A 23,895-nucleotide genomic window follows, 5' to 3' on the forward strand; every position below is an offset into this window, starting at 1 on the left:
ATAAATAGATTTCTAATGATGTAATACAAGTGTAAAAAGTATATTTTGATAGTGGAATATTATATGTTTATTAAAAAAGGTAATACATATTTATTATACATATATTTTAATAACTCTCCTATTCTTATATTACATTCTTATTTATCTAGGAATATTTTTGGAAACTATAATATCATGTTGAATTAGTCAAGTATTTCACATATTGCGCAATCAGATAACGAGAATCTTATATAGTTCGAGAGAATGAGGAAAAAATGTATAGTTGTTAAACGTGCTTTCTGCAGCTACATGATGAGAAAATCTAATTTGAAGAATGGAATACACCAAAAATTTGCCAATAATAATGAAAGCAATAATGTTGCAAATTATTTCGGACTCCGAAACACTGGCCACGAAGCCATTGATTTAAGGAAAAAATTAAAATCTTTAATCGACACAAATACTGTTTTTTGTAGTTTTGAATTATTATCTTTAAAAAATGATGATTTTTACCAAAGGTTCGTATGTTACGCACTGCATAACATGTAATATATTTATATCTTTTTTGAAATAAAAATTTCGTTTATTAGTTTCTTTACAGAAATGAATAAATATCATCCTCTTTTTTATGCATTGACATCACATACAAAGAATAAGACCAAACATTATGAGTTTTTAAAATTAACTGATACATTTCCAAATAATGTGCTTCTCCACCTTATTGCGAATAATTTAACTCGGACAGATGCAAAAAGTATTCTAGAGGAAGCTCTGAAATGTGGTATACGCAATGTTTTTGCGTTGCGAGGAGGTAAAGAAATATTTTTAAAAAATGATCTATGATTAAAGCATTACTTTATAAACTCCAAAAATATAAATTTCAGACTCCATAACTGCAAGCAGTGATTTTCCACATGCCGTTGACTTAGTGCGTTTTATAAAAAGTCAGTTTGGCGATACATTTTGTATATGTGTTGCCGGTTATCCGGAAATTCATCCAGAGTCCCCATCTAAAGAACTGGATTTGTTTTATTTAAAAGAAAAAGTAGTTATTTGAATTAAATTTTGTTATCAGTTTATATATTTATAATAAGTATATACATATATTAATGCTGATTTTATCCAAAGGTTAACGCGGGGGCTGATTTTATAATAACTCAGATTTTCTTTGAAGCAAACATTTTTATTAAGTTCGCTAATGATTGTAAAGAGGTTGGAATCAACGTCCCGATTATTCCCGGAATTTATCCGATTCATAACTATTCGTGCCTTGAAAAAATAGCAAATGTTTGTAATATTAAAATACCACAGAATATTTTAGATTCTTTACAATCTATAAAAGATGATGACAATAAAGTACGCAATTATGGAATAGGATTATCAACAAACATTATTGAAGACATTATTGCAAGTGGAACTACTTGTGGTTTTCATTTATTTACATTAAACAGGTAAAGATTAGTTTTATTATTAGAGAACTACTTATACCATTCATCTATTTATTTGGTATATGTTTGTTAATTATAGAACATCATTGATATCGGAAATATGTAACGAGTTGGATATTTTTCATTGACTGTCCTAGGATAGAGGAGATTTAATTAATAAACGAACAAATAACATTTGTAGTAAAAAGTACTGCACAACATTCAAACCCTATCATACTACGCGCCAAATCAAGCATTAATTGCCAACCATTGAAATTCCCTACTGTTCCCTATGTGGAATAAAAATGGTAAAACGTATAATTCGTGATGCGAAAATGATGGACGTTTATTGAGAATTTGTTATACATTTTAAGTATTATTTACATCGATATGACTGGATGTTATATTTTTGATTTCCTAAAGTATTTATCATTAACTATAATATTTCTTATGAACGTAATCTGGCAGGTTTATGGTTACAGATGATCCTTCGAGGATACTTGCAATTGTGCGCATGCGTTTAAGAAATATCCATGACGAACGAAAAGAGGAGTTAGTTGAGCTGGGCGCCAGAGCTCCGCGTGGTCAGTTGGTTAGTCGGCGTGACGGTAACAAGAAAAGAGGAAGGGTCCATAAGGCAGGATATATAGAACAATGGCACTCTTCCGTTTCAGCCCCAAACGTTGTTTGGAAGTCCAGGTGCGTGGCAAATGAAATTTATCAAAACTTGGTTAACCTTGGTGCACAATATGATATTTGAATGATTCTTAAACATGTCCACGTTGTTCCGGTGCGAAATTCGAACGGCAAGCAGGTGTTTAACGTGTATTAGTAATTTCCACAAATACAACAACGTATTTTCATCAAATAATTACCCGAGAACAACTACATTTTATCATTTATCTATTTTAAAGCGCCGGAACTTTGCACATCACCAAGAGCAAAGACGCTGTGGTTCTAGATACAAAGTAGGCGTTCTATCGACCGATAGCCTGCTCACTATTTTATAACACGATCAAGTTTGTCGGTATACAAATTCAAAAATCCGTAACTAATTGTGAATATTAACGATATTTGAGAACGATATAAAATCATATTTGTTAATCAGACAAACAAAATATTGCTGTTTAATATTCATAAATTGAACGTTCTCTGACGTACAGAGTGTATGCTCAGAAACACCTTTGCGAAGCTCTAACAATGCACATTATTTCGGAGTAGCACCTCTAACACAAGGGCATGCTAAATTAATTTGCCAAGTATAATACTCATATAAAATACATAGAAAATATTCCATACATACATTTTACTCGAGTTTTCCATATTTACATCAAATTTTGTATATCGATCCGATAAAAGATTTACCTGACCGATAAGTTTTAGCGTTAATTTAGTTAAGTTTAATAGTAGTTACGTAATAAATTTTTCGAATACGATTATCTATAGTAAAAGAAAAACTAAACGACAAGAATTATTTAACTGTTATGTTTAATAATAACACGTGGAAAAATAGAATTTTTCAATTTCTTTTTTTTTTACGTGTGTTATCCTTTTAGCGTTTATTGACACGAGTATACACAACTATATTTATACCGTGAAACAAATTGTAGACGTACATACACTTCAAACAGATGAAACGTATGAATTTAACAACGCGTATAAAATCACCTCTACTTTTAGCTTAACATATTCAAAACATGGAATTTCCAATTACCATGTAAGGAGATGGGATGTGAGTTGGTGTCATCAATTTAAGAAAATCAAGAAGTTAATTTTGCAGGAAATCAAGTTGTCTATAGATCTCATAGCGGTTTACAGTGGATCCTTTACTATCACTGATATCATAAATCATATGGCCACGAACACAGGCTTCTAGGTCACGAGCGTAAGTCGTGTATGCGAAATGCTCGAGGATCTCCTTCATCGACACACATGCCCATTGAAGAGTTCGCGACGCTACTATTTCGCAAGGTGCAATAATTTTAGAACAAATTCGAGGTCAAAATCTGTTCTGCCCGCTTGATCTACATCGGTCGTGACCTATTCCCTGCTAACACCTGCTTACCGATCGAACTTTGAATTTGTTCGTACGACTTTCACTCGACGTACTGTATCCTGATCAATTCTTTACTTTTGTCTGCGTATGCTTGATAGTATGCTCTTCTTATCTGTTCATTATGTTTACTCGAACATTTTAAACATTTGAAAAAAACAATGTCAATTGTATCTTTACTCTTATAGTTTTGTAAAGAACAATAGGCATATCAAGGTCAATATGTTTCACCTAATTAAAAATATTGATATACATAATTACAAAGGATTGTTTAATGCCTATTTGAATTTTTCGATGGGAAACATTTTGTACAAAGTCTGCTGTATATCTATTGGTACTTTTGGCAGATTTGGAAACTTATCGCTTAACTTATAGATGTCTCACCGATTACCTAATATCGTTCATATGTATACATGTGACCTTCGGATCGCATAACGTGTTACCTCAGGACGTCTCTCTTTATTTCTCTTACATATATATAATGAACGTATTGACGTCGTTTATTATTAACATTTGCTTGATTCGAATCGAGCTAACATTTCTTCATGTAGCCAAAATCTTCATTTAGATTTTCGAGCGTTTGTTTACTGAGGAATCTATTGTTAAAATGTTTAACTATAAATAGATTGAACAGTCGATGCTGTTGTAATTATTTTTCAAACTTTCGTTATAAATAAATGACATTTGCTTCAGTTTCTGATTAAAACGCTCCTGGCCAGTTTATTATTAACACTTTGATATCACATTTTGTGATATTCTTGATATCTAACTTTTTATATTAGCATTCTTTGTTTCCGTTAATCGTATCGTATATACTTATTACATTTTGGAAACTGGTCATTTTCTGGTGTACATTATACAAAGTCTGAAATATGCTTTTCCTAGTAATTTAGTTTACTCGATTCTTTCACGCTTTTATTAGCGAATAGGTATGTAAATCATATTTACTAATCTTATTTTTTGAAACAGGAATTTATGGCTTTGAATGTAGAAACGTGTAGATAATGATCATCGAGGGTCACCCTCTTCGGTCATTTTAGCGCCATTTGACGATTATACGGCGCGAAACCAATTAGATAATTGTAGTTCGCGGGTGTCTTCTATCTGGTAATGCCCTTCAAATGCTAGCTGGTTATGTAATCGGAGATAACCAGTGCCATCGAGCTTTATGTTTAATATAACGAACAATTAACGAATTCTAATTCAATCCAGATCAATTTTCGTACCTTAAGATTATTTTATTTTTACTAGTTATTTTTATTTTGTTATTCAAGCAACCTTATCGATAGATAAAGCGTTTCACGCGTTGAACATTTGGCATATCTTATTCAGAATTAATCATATCATTGTCAGATATGGGTTCTTTTTTAACAGAACACTTTCCTCCTGAACGCAATGCAAAGAATTAAATTAAACACATAAAAATTGTCCGGTTCTCTGGCAATCGTTAAAGCTGATAAACCCGCCCATTGTACAAACACCACTCCCATTAATGTAATAACTCATTTCCTCTGATTTCGACGTCGATATAAAACGCTATCAAAAGTGAAAATTTGTTAGCAAATAGGATTGAAGATCGCTCCCAATAAATTGATGTAGCAAAGAAATGATGTCTATCTCCATTCGATCAGGAAAAGAAATAAGGACAAAGATCTTCGTTTCGTTGAAACTTGCACACGCATCGAAATCACTGCATTTTTATTTCCCACACTTTTAACCTGTCCTAACAGGAAAATTCATGGCACGTGACGCGATTGTGGTTTCTCGTGGAAAGCCCCGAGTCCACAGGGACTTCCGGTGAAAGGAAAGTCACCCGAGATTAACAGACGGTTTTCTGAACTGACACGTCTAGAATTAAGATAAAGGATAGAATAAGACGTTTTTGTCGAAATATTAATAAGAAACTAAGTTGTAATCGCGATAATGTAGTAATGAGTAACTCGATTGACCTAATGCACACGAATAACGTGGGACCGTTGACGCGTGTACCCAAAGTTCAATGATAAAATGTTGTAACGATAGAGAATCGCATTGACGTTTGTTTAACGCTATATACCCACGCGTTGTGGGAACTTTTTCGTTACAAGTACTCGCACGGTTCAATGCATTTTGTTTCTTGAAATTTTCATGACAATGAACTTTTTGTTTTAATCAGTCAACGAATGCATTGAAATCGATGAGCATGCATAATAGCGTTCAGATCCGTAGAAATTATGCAATCGTTATCTCTATTATTCATAGAAGATAGATTGTATTCGATGGTGCATTCTTTTAACTGCACCGAATTGCAAACGAGAGAGAATGCATAATTTTACCGGGACAAAAGATGGAGCTGTATCAGTGAAAGACACATTTTAATTAAAATTACTAGTACAAAAGGGAAAAAAAATTTGCAAGTATGAACACGTAAGAAGATAATCTGTTTATTACGTCATGGCTAGCACACTGATTAAAAATTTCATTAATCCTCTAATTTTATTATTCCTTTCACGCACGTGATAACACTTGGAATGACAATTTATATCCGACGAATTAAGCACAGGTGATAATTTTATTGTCGGAACGATATCTGATATTTTGTATCACCTGCGTAAATGGTAATGATAATGACAATGTGGGACGAGCTTTGCCACATAATCCGTGACGGTAAATTTAATTGCATTCGCGTCACTGGTACCATCTCCACTGTAAATCCAACGAGACAAACGTATAAATCAACGTCATATTTCTTTTTCGTTAAAACGATAAGTACGAAGATATACGTTGCTCACTACCTTCGTAGCGTCGATTTTTGTCACAGCGAATTTATCAGTACATACTCGAGCCGCGAGAAAGTCATCAAATGCCATGAATCGAATTACCAAAGGCAAAGTATCGCGTGCTTCTTATTGAGTTCAATGATGTTAAAGGATTCGATACGTTCGATCGAGTTATGCGTTATTTAAGCTTTACCTAGCGGCTAGGGTAAAGCAAGCTTCGTATAACTAATCAATACGACATTTTATCTACATTCGTAATGCGGAATTGTCAAACAATTTTGATCGTATCGCGTAATCAACAATTCACTGTTAAGGCTCAATCTGTTTGTTCTTGAATCAGTGGTTTTGACAACGTGAATAGTCGTACTTCGAGATTGTTACATAAACACGGTTTTTATACAGTTCCATGTGTGATTTATGTATGCTCATACATTTTGCAGTTTCCATTTGCAATTCACACATCACGTTGATGTTTAAGTAACTGGTTAACTTACATTATGCGATTGAAGTGAAACTAATTTTTAAATACATGGAGGATAATCTGATAAATTGTTGTAAAGATATAATTGATAAATCAGTTAATTCGATTCTGTACTTTTATCATTCATGTTACTGCAATAAATATAAGATTTTATGTTTCTCAGTACGTGCTCGGTAACTACCTTATACGACAATCTGATGAAATATTTGATTAGATATCTGCCTTTGAAACAACGTTTAATGTTATCGCGTTTATCAAACTGTTTAAATTATTTATGAAAAAAAGAAATAATTTACCATATAAGGCTTCTTACTTTTTCCAGCTTAAGATTGCTTGAAATATTTCACTTTTACGCAGCAATTGATTGACGAACTCGCACGAATTAATTAATACAGTGTAGTACTATTCATTAATTATGCGATACCAGAAATCGCGTACTGAAGCGGGATCGCGTATTGAACTTTGTTCGTAGTCGACTAATTATCGCCCATCATAAAATGTCTTCAGCTTGATAAAAACGATAGAATTTACTACTATTTACGAATTGACGTTTTCCTACCGTTCTTCTTTCTTTTTTACGTAAACTATGCCATTTCACCCGCATTCATTTATCAATAGTCAAAAGAATTCACACTACTCGTGAACGTAATGAATAATTGAAAGAAAAAAAGAACATGGTGAATCTCTGAAAATTAGCGTATATTAAATTTATATTTTGCTGCAAATTGAAATAGTAAAAAATACAAAAAATATTAAAAAATGTCCATCGACATTGTAAGTGCAAAGTCTAAACACACTTTTAGAATAATAGCGAATGTTATCAGCTACTTTTATCGTTTCTACTGCTATTAGTAGCATTATTACTTTTACAGCTAATAATTACTTTGATAAATAATTTTAAAGTCACTTTCTTCTATTTTGTATTTCATAACTTCTTTAAATATTAATATCAGTTTCACGATTAGACGTTTTGCAACGTAAGTGTTAATAGTTTTCTAATTTATTCTTACCATTAGTTTTTTTTATAGATAAAAATACAAAATTCCAGAAGTCGCGAGTGAAATGTTCATGGAATTAAACTAACCATATTATATTTCCTTATACGTATGCACACGTGTTGCATAGATATATTTTGCATACTTTAATCTATCTATATAAGTCAAGAGTATCGAACTATGCTCCATAAGATATTAAAATTTCCTTCTGCATCAGATTTGAATTATTAAATATAATTTATTCGATAAAAGTCATTTGTGTGAGTGCCTGAGCTAATTGCAGTAATGCACATTGCAAACGAACGAGAAATACTGTGATGCAGTTTTTCTTTCCTGGTGAAAGTCGACCTTTTATGAAAGTATGTTCTCCTTTCTGAGCCTGTGTTTCACCTCTTTCAACATCTCCGTTTTATTCTTGCAACATGAGATGCATTCAATAATATACGATTTTCATAAGTATCTTTATAAAATATTTTCAATAAAAGAAGATATTGAATCTATACTGAGGTGAATCTTACTCTGATTTGTACACAATATGCTGAACGGATATAAAAGTCACCATCAATCTGTTCAATTAGTATTTCGTTACATCGTTGCGGCTTCAAGTTGATATCCTTCTTGTGTTACATGCTAAGTATACTGCTGTCTACACTTCGAATGGTACATTCTTTGCATAAATGTGTCCTACCACAGTATCCTCAGTATATGCAATTTTTTCTTTTTTTTTTTTTTTGGATATCATGAATCATTGTCCAGTAATAGTTATTATAATACTTGGGGTTGATCAGAGGGTTGGCTCTTCAAATTTCCTGTTCTATTCTATTTCAAAGATTTATAGAAAATAAAAATATGCTTCGATGGACATATTATATCAAAGTACAAAATTTCATTTCCATTGGCGGCACACATCACACGGTACATCCATTCGACCCCATTTAATTTTTCCTGCTGACAGTTTTTCTATCTTTCACCATTTTAATGCTATAGCTTGTCCCAGTTGCATAGAATACTCTATATATGTATTCACAATAATAATACCTACGACCGTATATTTTATTTTGTAACATCCAGCTAATATTTCGAGGCAATTTGAACTTGATCCATCTGAACAGCACATTCTGAATCTTTTTCCGATACATTGTGCACACTGGCGTGTTGCAAAGGACACATTCTTGCTTCCAATTTTCTTCTCACGTGTTCATTATGTAGTATGGGTTGAATTATACAACACGTGAAACTGTTTATTTTTAGTCAGCGGCTACTCGAATCCCTGGCTACCTCCCAGCTATAACGTTTCCTATGTAGTAGTATTCTGAACGATCTCTTACATTAATAATATTCACAAAAAAAGAATCTGCAATATAATGTTAAAGTGTAAAAGCAACACAAAGTATTCCTCCGATAAAAATCGTCACATGGTATTGTATGTATATCTACTGCATAGATATTTTCAAATTAATTCATCGAACGATGTGGGACAGATTCATATATTTCGTTATCAGCTGGTAATCGAGTGTTCGCGAATTCTGTATCACGCTGTTATGTAAAAGACCCGACTTTTGGGTGGTGATTCGGCTGACGAAAAGCGAATCACGAGTAATTGAGCAACTCGTACAGTGGGTATGAAATATGCACCACGATGAATGACAAATTTAATAGAAAGGTCAAGGTCACTGACAATTTATGTCTAAGCAGCGTGTTGTATGCTGAAGATGATCACCTCTTGGTGTGAGAGTACTCCAACACCGAGTTTTACTCTCAAGTACATAATAGTTTTTATTAAATATTTGATTCTATTTAATATTATTTGCAGTATAAATTATGTAAGAAAATATGTAGTTTTTCTCGTGATCGCCAAGTTACTGTTACAAATAAAACATAAAAAATTCCATGACCCCGTAGTTAAGATAGTGTATCGCTACAATAAACGATCAATCAAAGAAATTCCATTTGAAAAAAATGGAATGCTTGTCTGTAACATGAACACAAGCGATAAGGTTAGCCGATGTGTGCTTTAGTCAATTTTTGCAATTCGTTGATTGACAATGAGCAAGGAAATCCACAAATTCTCAGTTAGTGTCCCGCTTTACCCTTCCATCGAGATTTTGCCTCGACCTAATTTTCTGGTGCAGGTCGCAAAATGCGGTCGTGAATCGATGTTTGCCCCCGGCTTTCCCAGTCTGCATTTACTGCTATCTTAAGATTTTTTTACATCCACGAAGACAATGATTGCTCGACTTCGAGAAAACGGGCAGCGACGAAATAAAAAGCAATTTATGAGTTGAACCCTTGCACGACGATTCCATGGTCATTTTGACTCATCGAAGCTTATAAAAAATCTACTATCTACACGTAAAAGTATGTTTGAAATTTTCTACATAATTTAACCTTCAAATGTCACATATAATTTTATTTAGGGGTCAAAATGACTATAACTTAGAACGTCCGTTTCCCGAGGGTTAACCCATTAACGCATTTACTGCGGCGAGGGTCACCCGTGGTCGACGCTTCAAGTTTTTTTATGATCAAATCGAATATTAATTAATGATACTCGTTCTCTAAAGTTTAAACGATTCCTTGGGATTCCTTCGATGGTTCGATGATCGAAACGATGATAGCGAACGTGTTAATGGATTAAAGATACGGTGTTCGTATAAAAAGTAAAAGAGATCATCGAGTGATATAATCATACTTTAATCGCGCACGTTTTTGAAATAACTTCTTTTAATGCATCGTCGACTGTGGGTTACTAATTTCGATACATTTATCATTGAACCAAGCGTATCGGTGTAATAACCGCGGATAGTATAACCGAAAATAAATTCATGTTCGAGAGGAATTTTATTTTTGCAGGAGATTCGTGGACACATGCGAACATTGATAATCGTTTATATCAATAGCAATAATTCCTTTCAGTTCAAACGTTTCATCAAGACTTACCACTCTGATAATGAACTTTAACGCGAGACCCTGTGTGACCCTCAAAAGTAAAGCCGAAACGAATTTTATTCGAATTCTCGTAATAATTTATTCTTTGGGATAAAGATTCGAAAATAATTACGTTGATTATTTTAATAGAATTTTGATTATACCTTGTGGGTTAATTGGGAGCGCAGAAATATTAATTATTCTTTGAAATAATACACGTGGAGATACCCATAGCAATGAATTTTTCTGTATTTTCCAACTATTCATACGGAAATTAAAACTCCTTGACGTGTGTTTTATCTGGAAAATGTATCATTACACGCGATTCGTTCTTTTTACGTAATCCACCAGTTACGCACGATTGTTCGTTAAAATCAGTAACATTCGTGCTCGGTTATCTCTCTGTAATGAGAATTTAATCGCGTCCATTAAAACAAATTGGAAAGAACATATCGGCATTGGAAATATTTGCTTTGTTAACACTAGAACTACACCAAACCAGTCGAAATGTATATGTACATATTAAATTATCATTTATCTATTTAATTTTCTACATTATTTTCAACTTAAAAATTAATTCAAGTTTTTTCTTTCTCTTTTCAGAAAATAACTTCCACAGTTTTGCTTAGACAGCTCAGCGATGCTTCGACCGATCTGAAAAAAGTGCTGGCTGAAAAAATTCCGAAGGAACAAGAACGTGTTAAGACTTTCCGTAAAGCGTTTGGGGCCACCAAAGTTGGGGAGGTCACCGTGGACATGGTATGTATTCTGTCGTTATGCAATCGCTGAGACATTCTACAGTAACATCTTAAAAATCTAACAACCAGGCAATTATCAGGAGTGAGATGTTGCAAAGTCAGTACGTCACATGGCAAAAAGAAGATTACGTATTAGCATACCACGCCACGTGGAGGAAGAGTTTCTAGTGGAAGACGTACTAGAGCAATTTCCTTTCTTTTTTTCTTTTTTTCATTACGTTCTCCTTTTTATATAATAACGATAAGGACACCGACGATAGATGATAAAGACTGTGAAATCATCGTGCGTCGCGTCCTTTGCCTAGCTATTAATTTGCGAGTTTTATATCTTTGTCGGGCGAACCTTGAACTCCGAATGTCATAGTTTTCTGAGAACGATAAGATTCTTTGTGCCCATCAAAAGGAAGAAGAAATGAACTTGCGTAACGATTTAATAGATGATACATTTATTGTTTAACGTATACATTTAGACAAATTTAGAATGCATCCATCCTGTGATTCAATTTTTGTTTCGTATTCTATGAAACTATTGTATTAACTAGACTTTTCTTTATATTTTAGATGTACGGTGGTATGCGAGGAATCAAAGGACTCGTATGGGAACCGTCAGTCCTGGACCCTGAGGAGGGTATCAGATTCCGAGGAAAATCAATTCCCGAATGTCAGAAGTTGTTGCCGAAGGCCAAAGGAGGCGAAGAACCACTTCCGGAAGGTCTCTTCTGGCTTCTGATCACCGGTGACGTCCCCACGGATGCACAAGTGAAAGCGATCTCTCAAGAATGGGCTGCAAGAAGCGCGTTACCCGATCACGTCGTCAAAGCTCTGAACAATTTCCCCAAATCCCTTCATCCCATGACTCAATTCTCCTCTGCCATTACTCTGTTGAACAGCGAAAGTGAATTCGTAAAGGCTTACACCAGTGGTGTGCACAAAACAAAGTACTGGGAGACCGTCTACGAAGATTCGATGAACTTGATCGCGAAATTGCCTGTAGTTGCCGCCACGATATACAGGAACATTTACAAGGGTGGTAAAGGCTTGGGATCCGTCGATGCAGGCAAAGATTGGTCCTGGAATTTCGCGAACATGCTTGGCTACGATAACCCTGAATTCATTGAACTCATGCGCCTGTATCTGACGATACACTCTGACCACGAGGGTGGAAATGTTTCTGCGCATACCACTCACTTGGTGGCTTCAGCATTGTCCGATCCCTATCTGTCCTTCGCCGCCGGTATGAACGGTTTAGCCGGACCTCTTCACGGACTTGCGAATCAAGAAGTACTGATATGGTTAGAGAAGCTCCGTGCTCAAGTTGGAGACAGCCCCACCGATGAAAAGCTTAAAGATTTCATTTGGAACACGTTGAAGAGCGGTCAAGTCGTTCCTGGATACGGTCATGCCGTACTCAGAAAGACTGACCCCAGATACACGTGTCAAAGAGAATTCGCATTGAAACATTTGCCAAACGACAAGTTATTCAAGGTAACATTTTTTAACGACCTTACTTGAAATGATTGCAAAAAACAAAAGTGTTCGATTTAATAATCAATGATGAATGTTTGTATTTTCAGTTGGTGTCTCAAGTATATAAAGTAGTTCCTCCCATCCTGTTGGAAACCGGCAAGGTAAAGAACCCGTGGCCCAATGTAGACGCCCATTCTGGAGTCTTGTTGCAATATTATGGAATGAAGGAAATGAATTATTATACCGTCCTATTCGGAGTATCTCGTGCCCTTGGTGTTCTCGCGGCTCTCGTCTGGGATCGTGCTCTTGGCCTCCCGATCGAAAGGCCCAAGTCTTTGAGCACCGATCTCCTCATGAAACAAGTCAACGGTTAGACGATATCTTTATTTATGAAACAAAAAAACAAAAAACGCAAAGCAGAAAATCAGAATCATTAAAATCTTTAAGTTCGTGTCACACCATCGTCATGATTGCAAGAATAAAGAACTGACTGCTTTATTATCATGTTAAAAATGTTATTACTGCACGGAAAAGTGTAATTTTTCTCGAGCTCATTTCGAATTCATTTTGATGACATCAAGAAAGTCCTTTCAATTACTAGAATCTTATTGAAAAGATACGAGGCTAGGTATTAAAAACAATAAAACAACATCTCACGTAACGACGTATTGAAATGTAGACATTCTAAAAGAAGAAACGATTTCGTGGTGCGTTGTATCGTAAAAACTTCGATCTACATTTTCTTTTTTTAATCCGTTAACAGCGACGCGGGTTCTCTACAAATGAGGTGAAGTTTTTATGACATAAAGCCATGTGTAAAAAAAATATAGCTTAATTCGGTATACATAGTTTTAACTGCCAAGCCCTTAAGAGAACAATACATGCATTGATAGTAAATGCGATTCACTGTAAATATATTTGTCGCTTTATGTTTAACTTAAATAGTAACAGTTTTAGATGTAAAAGCGGTAAATATTAAACGTACAAAAAATTAGTAAAATGTCTCAATATAAAACTTAAGTGTGCGTAGTTAACGTTTTGCAAACGTTGTCTTCAAAATTGAATAGACACTGCCAAACAAATATCAGATCATTGTAAAGTCTAATTGGATCGCAATAAACATTTTTACTTCGATAGTCATGATAAAAAGGCATTGTATTAATATTGAAAATTGCTCCGTTAAACGAAAATTAAGGAAAAATAATTATTTTTAGTAAACCCATGTAAAATAGAAAATGTATAGGGCTAATGAAATATGTAAACGATGTTGCAATATTAGTGCACCAGTTAATGGGTTTAGATTCTTTAAATACAATATAAAAATGATTCAAACACATCGAGTCATTACAGTTTACATGAATTTAAAAAATAAATGACCAGTGGTAGATCCACTGTTATGAGAATGAGTGAGTGTGTGCGAAACTTTATTTATAACGAACGTAAAAATAAACAATCGTTAAAAAAATTTAACTTATTGACTTGCTCCTTTTTATGTCTCACAATGTTATTTCTTTTTTGTGATCTTTAGTGAATACAATTTTTATTTTAGTATTAAAAAATAAGACAGTATATAGTAAAATATATTTATTGTAATTCAAAAGATAACTTTAATACAAAAAATGAAAACTCTAAGGTTTTATACGAAATAATTAATTTAATGGTAAAACATGTACATAATTCCGGATGTGTAGTCGATTAAATTTAATTTGTTCAAAAATAAATATAAGAAACGTAGGACAGTTTGTTTCGAATAAATTACAATACATAACTTTTTGTTCGCTTATTGTAAAACAAAATTTAGTAAAATCGATCTTACATTAATTTCGACCCTTACGTTAATTAACAATCTTGTTCGCAATTATTTCGCATCTATTACAGACAATAATTAATTAAACTATGAACAACCAATTAAAAACAAATGTTTGTTTTTAAGGTACTAATTTAACTTAATTAAAGAGAAGCCATTTATAACGCTTAAATGTGCACAAGTATATATTTGATATTGTGTACTTTTAATATAATAAACAACCTTTAGCTTCTATTGTGTATTTGACAATTCCTATTTAACGAAAATTTTGTTAACGAGGATGTATATAATGATATTACATATCTGCAGCACTGTACTATCATAGTTAAGATAATGTTCTTTGTTTCTCAATATGAGAAAGCTACTGTTTATTTTTATGAAATTTTAAATGTATGATCTCACTCTGGCTGTAGACGGCGTTCATCTTTCGTATAATGCTTTTAACAATTTCTATAATTATCTTCATATGTTATTAATAGTTTAAGTTTTAATAGTTATTAAATAGTAGAATATTTTTTTAGCTACACATAAGTTAGTTATAATTGTAAAGTAAATGAAATAAATGGAGGCAGCAGTCAATTAGTTGGGTTAAAGACATTAAGAAAATTCATGATATCTATAATGAAACAATTAATGTTTTCACCAAAAAAAAAATAGATTCCATGTATAAAAGATGGCTTTCTGATACATAAAAAAAAAATTTTTAATGTTCCCAACAAACACCTTCTTACTGGTGAATCCATGTATCACAGAGCAGTTAGTATTCTGCCTTTAGACATTCAGTTAAACCAATTGATTAACTCTGCCATATTAAGTCTTATATTTGTAGTATAAAGAGCATTAAGAATTATTTAAATTTTCACACAGAAACTTGAAAAATATGTAGTTTAATTGGTGCTAAGTTGGAATTTACTTTTTACAATTATTTACTATTAATGCGGAGTATAAAAAACTATGTACATAGGTATAGCTTTGAAAGTCGCACAGGCCAAACAATTTTTATCCGCACATCAACTGAACAGAATAAATAAATAATTCATTCCTCTTTTTTTATATTAACATAGGTGGACGGGATTAAGTTTATATTTCTTAAGTATGCATGCAAAACTTTTAGTTGAGTCAAAATAAAATTTCATATCTTTCGAACTGTGATTGCAGTGCAGCTTTTATAACTATGAATAATCCGATACACTCGTAGAAAATATGTTCAATTTGGCAGTCCCGTTGTAAAGTATTCATAATACATATTTTTAATATACAGATTAAAAAAAAAGTTCATCATAGATATTTTTCTTAAAATAATAATATTTTCTATAAAAAGCTCTTGATATTTATAATTTTGTCATTCTTTTATAACATGATTTTTTTAAGATATTATACACAGAATTAATTAAAACATTATTTTGCCTTTAAATTAGTCATAATCATTTACCTCTACAATTGATATCACTTTAATAGATAAGATACAATTTACCCGTCCACCAATTAATACATTCAGTGTCTGAAGTAATAACTGTAATCAATATATGCAGTTATACTTTATGTGTGAAGCTAATGTACCAGTTGAAAAATGATCATTCATTCTCATCTCATTTGTACAATTGTTAGAGTGGCACAGTAACTCACATTGAACATATACTTTACATTTTAAATATCTTATTACATTCAAAATGAATTCTCATAATGTACGTCATGTCTTTTTTAAACGTCCAACAATCCATTCGAGACCTTGATAAAGCCTGAAATACAACAAATTGCTTTGTTTTATAAGATGGTAACATTATATAACTTTATCAATAAACTCTATCCTTACCCTTCTCCTGTAAGTGCACAACAGCTTTGTATATGCCACTGATGTTTTTTGATTGATGTCAAATCTAGTTGTCTAGAAATTTCAGCAGCTGTCATACTGCCTTTTAAATCTTGCTTATTAGCATAAACTAACACATTGGCTTTACTTAATTCTTCATGATTTAACATTGAATATAATTCTTCTCTTATTACACCAAGTCTTTCTCTATCTGTACTATCTATAACCATAATTATAAACTCAGTATTAGTGTAATAAGTGGACCATGCAGCTCGTAGACTTTGCTGTCCACCTAAATCCCACATTATAAAGTGGATATTTTTCCAAACTACTTCTTCAACATTCGATCCAATGGTTGGTGATGTATGAACAACTTCATTCATTAGGAACTGGTATAATATAGTTGTTTTACCAGCATTATCTAAACCTACCATAACTATTTTATGTTCTGAAAAATAAAAACATATAAATCTATTTAACAATATATAAACTCATATATATGATTATATAATGTAATATAATTGAGATTATATTTGTACAAGTAACTGTTTTATGTCATATTCTTATAAATAAGGATTTTGAAACTAACATATGTTAACATATGTTTCAAAGACAATAATATAAGCTTCAAACAACATTCATAAAACATATCAATTATAAAGTTAATTGCAAAAAATACAAAGTATAACATTATTTGTTTAATTATATTTAAAAATATAAATTACATATCTGTAAATTTCTTAACTATTATTATTACTGTATCACTGTATTACTTAAGATTCTTAATTATTTAAAAAAAACAATATTGCTGATTCTTGTTATTAATATGAAAATGTTAGGAAATAATTATGACATCTGTGTAAAATGAATTTAATATAATTAGACTTGTAAATTTTGTTACACGCGGATACATTAAACCTGACAAAGGTACCTTCAAAATTTACGGATAATCGTTTTACATATCTGATAAAGATAAAAGTAAATATACATTTACTGATCATTCATCATGTCCGTGTGTTATTAAACACAGATATATTACAATAAAACTATTTATATGTCGTGATGCTGAAAATAATGAACTAATTAACACAATACTGTTACTAGATATACGGAATTTACCTTCATTGCCAAATAAACTCCACAATTTTGCAAAGAGAAGTCCCATATTGCTCAAAGTACCAAACAACTCAAATACTAATATTTTTATTTAACTTTATTTCTGTACAGTTCTAAGTCCTAGTCTCAATAAAAAAGATGTATTTAGTTACAGAAATAGGGCATCTCATTGTCGTTGGGTTATGTTCACTTTTCTATCAAATACTTTTCCAGCATGTTTCTGACAAGTTTGCGTCATTGTTTGACACACTGCAGTGTAAAAGGTGTACTTAAGGACTGTTACGAACTGCTTAAAAATTCACTAATTACACCATTAAAACGAAAGAAATATACGAAGGCTTTTCCTAATCTAATCAAGCAAATCGCGACATGTTGCGTTTCCAATTAAAATATCCATACATCTGATCAGTCCAATCATTTTTCAGCGATAACTGAAAGTGCTGTCAGTCTTGTATATGTATATGCTGATTGGAAGTAAGGAGTTTCTAGATAAAACCCGCGTAAAACAATAATATTTTTTAAAATCGTCACTTTATATCCTGAAAGATTAGAATTATCTACTTAATTTCGCTGAATCATCTTAAACCTTTTTTCTGTTTAACCAAACGAAAGGTACTGTATAAATATACATGATGTAATCATGATATAACACTTATACAGTTGCACAAATTTTAAATATTCATTAGTATCAGATATTACCCTTATTCTATGTGTATATGGTTGTATTAAAATATAGTATCAAACAATTATCTTTTATCTTACAATTAGTAATATAAATATTACCAGAAATATTTACACAAATGTTTCATTTAAAATAAAAATACTATATCATTCATGTGATAGAATTAAGAATTTCACTTCCATTCAGCAGATACATAATACCAATTTCAATTCCATTAAATAAAGATATAATTATTTCTTTCTTTGTTCAAGCTGTAGTATAATTTCCTTGAAATATAATGAACTCAAAAAAAACCATAAATATGTAATATTATAATCAAATATACATAAAATATAATTTTTCTTATACGGAAAACTTTTATAAAGACTTAATTTAGTTAGTATAATAGTACATTTAGTATGTATATCTTTAATGATAAAGTTATGAAATTTCTATCGTAGCATTCATGTAGTGTTGACTTCATGCTGACCTTGGTGTTCATGGGTGTTCACTGCGATTGGCTTACGAAACGTCGGCTGATGTCGAAGACTACTGGAGAATGAATGTTCATTCTTAATCTTCGCGGTAGAATCGTGCGACCACTTGTTGCTTCTTGATACTTGAAGAAGACGAATTATATTATCATTTTTCGCGTATTAACTGTTTCTCAAAATGAGTAAGCCGTAAGTAATTCTTTTTTGTTATTTTAAAGAAATTTGAAATTTAAATTCCTGCAAAGAGTAAATATTTTATCTTTTTATAGATCATTCATTACAAAACTTTCTTATTTAAACTAATTTAAAGAAATATACTTTTATGTTAATTAAAATAGTAAACAAAGCAGTAATATAAAATAAATTATAAAAAAAATTTTATATTAGAATCAATCTATAAAATATTATGTAATATTTAATATTTATGTAATAGCCTACAATGTGGTATTTTACATATCAAATATGTATATAATTGGAACATAATTTTTGATAAAATATATTTTACCTAACAGTGTTGCAGATATTGCCCTCATTGGCCTGGCTGTTATGGGGCAAAATTTAATTTTGAATATGAATGATCATGGATTTGTTGTTTGTGCTTATAATCGTACAACAGAAAAAGTTAAATCTTTCCTAGAAAATGAAGCAAAAGGTACAAAAGTCATTGGTGCATATTCTTTGAAAGAAATGGTAGAAAAATTAAAATCACCAAGAAGAGTAATGCTTTTGGTGAAAGGTAAGATAATGCTATTGATTATAAATTCTATCACAAAAAAGAACGACCTTGTAATAGAATACTATTTGTTTCGACCTCATATCATTTAAAAGTTTGTATATTATAACTGTAAGTCATTGATCTATAATAATTAATGCTGTATGAAATATAGTTTATATGGCTTTAATAAGAAAAATAAATATATATGTAAATATTTGTATATTTTAAAAGCTGGTGCCGCTGTGGATGCATTTATTGAACAATTGGTGCCTTTGTTGTCTCCTGGAGATATTATAATTGATGGTGGTAATTCTGAGTATCAGGATACTGAAAGAAGAAGTAAAGAATTAGACAAGAAAGGAATTTTATTTGTTGGTAGTGGAGTTAGTGGAGGTGAAGATGGTGCCAGATATGGACCATCTTTGATGCCAGGTGGAAATCCAAAAGCTTGGCCACATATTAAACCAATCTTCCAGGTATAAGGTTAAAATATAATTGTTTACTTAAAAATTTACCGATACGAATTTTTAAATGTTTTAGTGATAAAATATAAATTTTTTAGTCAATAGCTGCAAAGGTCAATGGAGAGCCGTGTTGTGATTGGGTCGGAGAAACAGGTGCAGGACATTTTGTAAAAATGGTGCACAATGGTATTGAATATGGTGATATGCAACTCATATGTGAAGCATATCATATCATGAGAAATGGCTTGAAACTCAGTCCAGAAGAGATGAGTAAAGCTTTTGATGAGTGGAATAAAGGAGAACTGGATTCATTCTTAACTGAAATCACTAGAGATATTCTTAAATACAAAGATGAGAAAGGTTATCTACTTGAGAGAATTAGGGATACTGCTGGTCAGAAGGGAACTGGAAAATGGACAGCTATCGCTGCATTAGACTATGGAGTACCTGTAACACTAATTGGAGAATCAGTTTTTGCTAGATGTCTTTCTGCTTTGCAAAGTGAAAGAGTAAAAGCAAGTTCCGTATTGAAAGGCCCTGATACTGTGTATCAAGGTGATAAAAAACAGTTCCTAGAGCATTTGAAGAAAGCTCTGTATGCATCCAAAATTATTTCTTATGCACAAGGATTCATGTTATTGAGGGAAGCCGCGAAAGTTCACAACTGGAATTTGAATTATGGTGGTATTGCTCTTATGTGGAGAGGAGGATGTATCATACGAAGGTACATCTTTATTAATATTTTATTAATAAGATATGAGATTATTTAAATAATTTTTATAATACAATACTATAATTTCTTCTTTTTATTCACAGTGTTTTCTTAGGAAATATAAAAGTAGCATTCGACAAAAATCCCAAACTTTCCAATTTGTTACTAGATGATTTCTTTGCCAATGCAATGAAAGAATGTCAAGCTAGTGCTAGAATAGTGGTATCCACAGCTGTATCACTAGGCATACCAACACCTGCTTTATCAACTGCTTTAGCTTTCTATGATGGTTATAGAACTGCTCGGCTCCCAGCAAATTTACTTCAAGCTCAACGCGATTATTTTGGGGCTCACACTTATGAATTACTTGGTGAAGAAGGAAAATTTGTTCATACAAATTGGACTGGACATGGTGGAAATGTCTCTGCTTCCACATATGATGCATAAATAGTTCATACTATTTTATAATAACATAATGTATATATGATGTGAAATTGAGATTTCTATTATGGTTAATAAATGTCTATCATTTATAATGTCTAACGGTTGTGAAAAACTCAGGGGAAAGATGTTGTTCTTAAGTAAAATATAAATTTATTTAAAAAATACATTAAACGCAACTGTATATTTGACTATTAATCCCCTTTGAATGCATCAAAATGATATTTTTCTAAAAGTGTAAGAAATAATAAATGAAAAGAAACATGTAATAGATAAAAGTGTGAAAACAACAGAACAGAAAAAGAAAGTGTTCGTGTCCGGGATTTTGCTTGCGCTCAGCATGGTGCTACACCACACGGCTAACTCTGGCAAAAGAGTAAAATTCCGTAAAAGACATTCAAATTAGCATATATAAGAACTCTGATATCCATGCTAGCATATACAAACACTCGTGAATTTCCATTAATATTTCTCTTTATTCGTTAGTTTATTACAAATAACTAGGAAGAACGAAAGTTTTTATTCTTCTACAATGACAGTGATTGGCTGTTCGATTTCGGCCAATCACAATCGTCGTTATCGGCGATGTACGCAGTTCTGCCTTATTAAGTACGTCATTTCCCTCCGACGCTTCGTCTTGAGTGCATGCGTTTGTAACAAAGTGAGATTAAATCGTATTAAAAGATTATATTAAATTATATATTATATATCAGAAGTACGAAGAACAGAAGGAAAAGTTGAAGACAGGACCGGGGTCAAGGTTTCCGACATCAATTCCACATAGTTTTCAGAAATGCGTAAGTTGAAAATTTATACGCTATTTCATCAATATAGATACAAATTAAAGTAACATATTTCTCATTTATGCCGCTTTTTTGGTGATAATTTATTAAATACCATTAATATCTTACGTATTTTTCTATCTTCTTTCTTATATTTTGGTGCTTTAAAGTAAAAAAAGTAATCTTGACCTTATTTCAATATGGCGTTGATAATTTTCAACGAATATTTCAGTTCTTTTAATGTTAAAGTTTCAAAGCAATTCGAAGTTTCTACCAATACCTGTGATTGGTCATTCCATTATGGCGTCCTTCTATTTAGACCAATCAGATTCATCGTTAAAGGGTGCGTTGCGCGGAGTGTGGTGGAGTGCAACAGTCCTCTTCGAAGCTTCGTACGTTTGGCACGTGTCTGCAACAGGTAAGATTAAATTATCTTCAAATATTAAATTAAGTTGTCTTTCGGGTGTTGAAAATACAAAAATGAGAAAGAATAGCCGAAGAGGAGTCTAGCTCTTTGTTTTTTGACATTAATTCGAGGTTATCTTTAAAAATACGTGAGTTGACATTTGTTGCTCCTGCTGGGAATTCACAATGGAATTGGAAGAACAGAATCTGAATTATTTTCCTTTTATATTAGTAATTTCTTGAACATTATTCAATGTTTTTCGTATTGTTTCATATAATTTGCTGTTTTTAATTTAATAACGTTTTTTCGTGAGCATCGTAATATTATTTCTGTTTAGACCTGTTCGTGTACTTCGTTAGGTATCGGCCGGTAGCAGAATATACCGAACATTGCCGAGCGTTGCCGAAGTGCCGACCGGTCTACGATGGGAAGGAAGGTCTCGCCATTGCTCTCTCGAGCGTCGAACTGACAGGACGTGTTGAGAGCATCCTTCCGCATAAATAATAGGTACACATTGTATCCATTAAAATATTTTGTATCAATTATAGTTCGATCGTTTATTAATAATAACTTTATTATTGTTGATTAAATTTTATTTACATAAATTCGTATTTCTTTTATATTACAGATATTTGATAGATTTTGAAAGGACGCCACGACTCCTGATATGGGTTTGAAATAGAATTTCGTAAGAATTTATTGTTTTAATTTACTCTAATCAATTATTAACGTTTATTATTACTTTTTTTTCATTGAGTCGTCGTTGTTAATTGTAAGCATTTTTGATAATTAATTGATACCAAGGTACCAAGAAAGAAAAGATTAGAGATATTTTTTTTCTTTAATCAATTCATAGAAAAAGAAAAATTAATTTTTCATTTTATTAAATAGTTTCGTCTAATATTTTAATACATTTGTTTTAAATTAGAACAAAATTGAGATAATTCGTATTTTACTGCAAATGATTGCTTCTCTTCTGCAATTATAAATTATTTTAAACAATCTATTTTTGTTAAATCGTAGTAATTATATTATAATATCCAGCTTTCGATGCAAGTATAAATTAAAATAGAATCTCGTTTTTAAATCACATGCTGTTTAATCATGATTAATTATTGGATTTTGTTTAACGAAAAGAATTTTGACAATTTATAAATCACGACGTAACAGAATTTTTCACAATTTTTAGTGTGCTTACAATTTTAACAACAGAAATCCACTACTTTAATAAAATTGTCTATTATATTTATTTAATTATGATTTTCTATTTATATAATATTCATTGAAATAATTATCAACAATTATTTAAAACATTTCATTATTACAATATAATCTAGGATCAATATTCAACTTGAATAATATTCGTGTCTGTTGAAAATATTTCACGAACACTCATATTTTCATTTACACGTAATAACAGTATTTCATTAACGAACGTTCAATAAGAAGAATGTTGGTTTTGTTTTGTATATTTCCACCCATCCCCAACCTCCTCACTAATTTTTTTTTCCAGGAATTGTTGTGGCCGCGCGCAAGGCGGTCGGTAGAGTCAGTGTTTGTACGCACGTAATTCCAATGTTTTGATTTTGTCAAGGGTGAACTGGCCCTGAATAGAGTTGCGTTTGTACAATTAGGAATCA

General features: G+C 31.9%; 4 protein-coding genes across 4 annotated transcripts; 3 read left to right on the forward strand and 1 right to left on the reverse strand.

Moving 5' to 3' along the window:
• The first annotated feature begins 8 nt into the window (after nt 1-8).
• LOC117605681 (methylenetetrahydrofolate reductase (NADPH)) lies at nt 9-2,105 on the forward strand. The gene is made up of 7 exons (XM_034327286.2): nt 9-79; nt 150-497; nt 570-790; nt 864-1,024; nt 1,108-1,430; nt 1,507-1,714; nt 1,889-2,105. Exons 2-6 carry the CDS (start codon nt 244-246, stop codon nt 1,553-1,555), a joined length of 1,008 nt encoding a protein of 335 aa, XP_034183177.2. The 5' UTR covers nt 9-79; nt 150-243; the 3' UTR covers nt 1,556-1,714; nt 1,889-2,105.
• On the forward strand, nt 1,963-13,340 carry kdn (citrate synthase). Its single transcript, XM_034327285.2, has 4 exons — nt 1,963-2,105; nt 11,226-11,381; nt 11,942-12,865; nt 12,955-13,340. Exons 1-4 carry the CDS (start codon nt 2,061-2,063, stop codon nt 13,219-13,221), a joined length of 1,392 nt encoding a protein of 463 aa, XP_034183176.1. The 5' UTR covers nt 1,963-2,060; the 3' UTR covers nt 13,222-13,340.
• On the reverse strand, nt 12,954-18,193 carry Arl5 (ADP-ribosylation factor-like 5). The gene is made up of 3 exons (XM_034327288.2): nt 17,584-18,193; nt 16,468-16,912; nt 12,954-16,393 (listed from the first exon to the last, which is right to left on the reverse strand). The coding sequence occupies exons 1-3, from the start codon at nt 17,627-17,629 to the stop codon at nt 16,345-16,347; spliced, it is 540 nt and encodes a 179-aa protein (XP_034183179.1). The 5' UTR covers nt 17,630-18,193; the 3' UTR covers nt 12,954-16,344.
• Nucleotides 18,194-18,759: 566 nt separating this feature from the next.
• On the forward strand, nt 18,760-21,224 carry Pgd (phosphogluconate dehydrogenase). Its single transcript, XM_034327284.2, has 5 exons — nt 18,760-18,924; nt 19,248-19,471; nt 19,682-19,926; nt 20,013-20,638; nt 20,731-21,224. The coding sequence occupies exons 1-5, from the start codon at nt 18,914-18,916 to the stop codon at nt 21,071-21,073; spliced, it is 1,449 nt and encodes a 482-aa protein (XP_034183175.1). The 5' UTR covers nt 18,760-18,913; the 3' UTR covers nt 21,074-21,224.
• The last annotated feature ends 2,671 nt before the right edge of the window (nt 21,225-23,895 follow it).

Source organism: Osmia lignaria, chromosome 14 (assembly GCF_051020975.1).
Source record: "Osmia lignaria lignaria isolate PbOS001 chromosome 14, iyOsmLign1, whole genome shotgun sequence".
Lineage (NCBI taxonomy): Eukaryota > Metazoa > Arthropoda > Insecta > Hymenoptera > Megachilidae > Osmia > Osmia lignaria.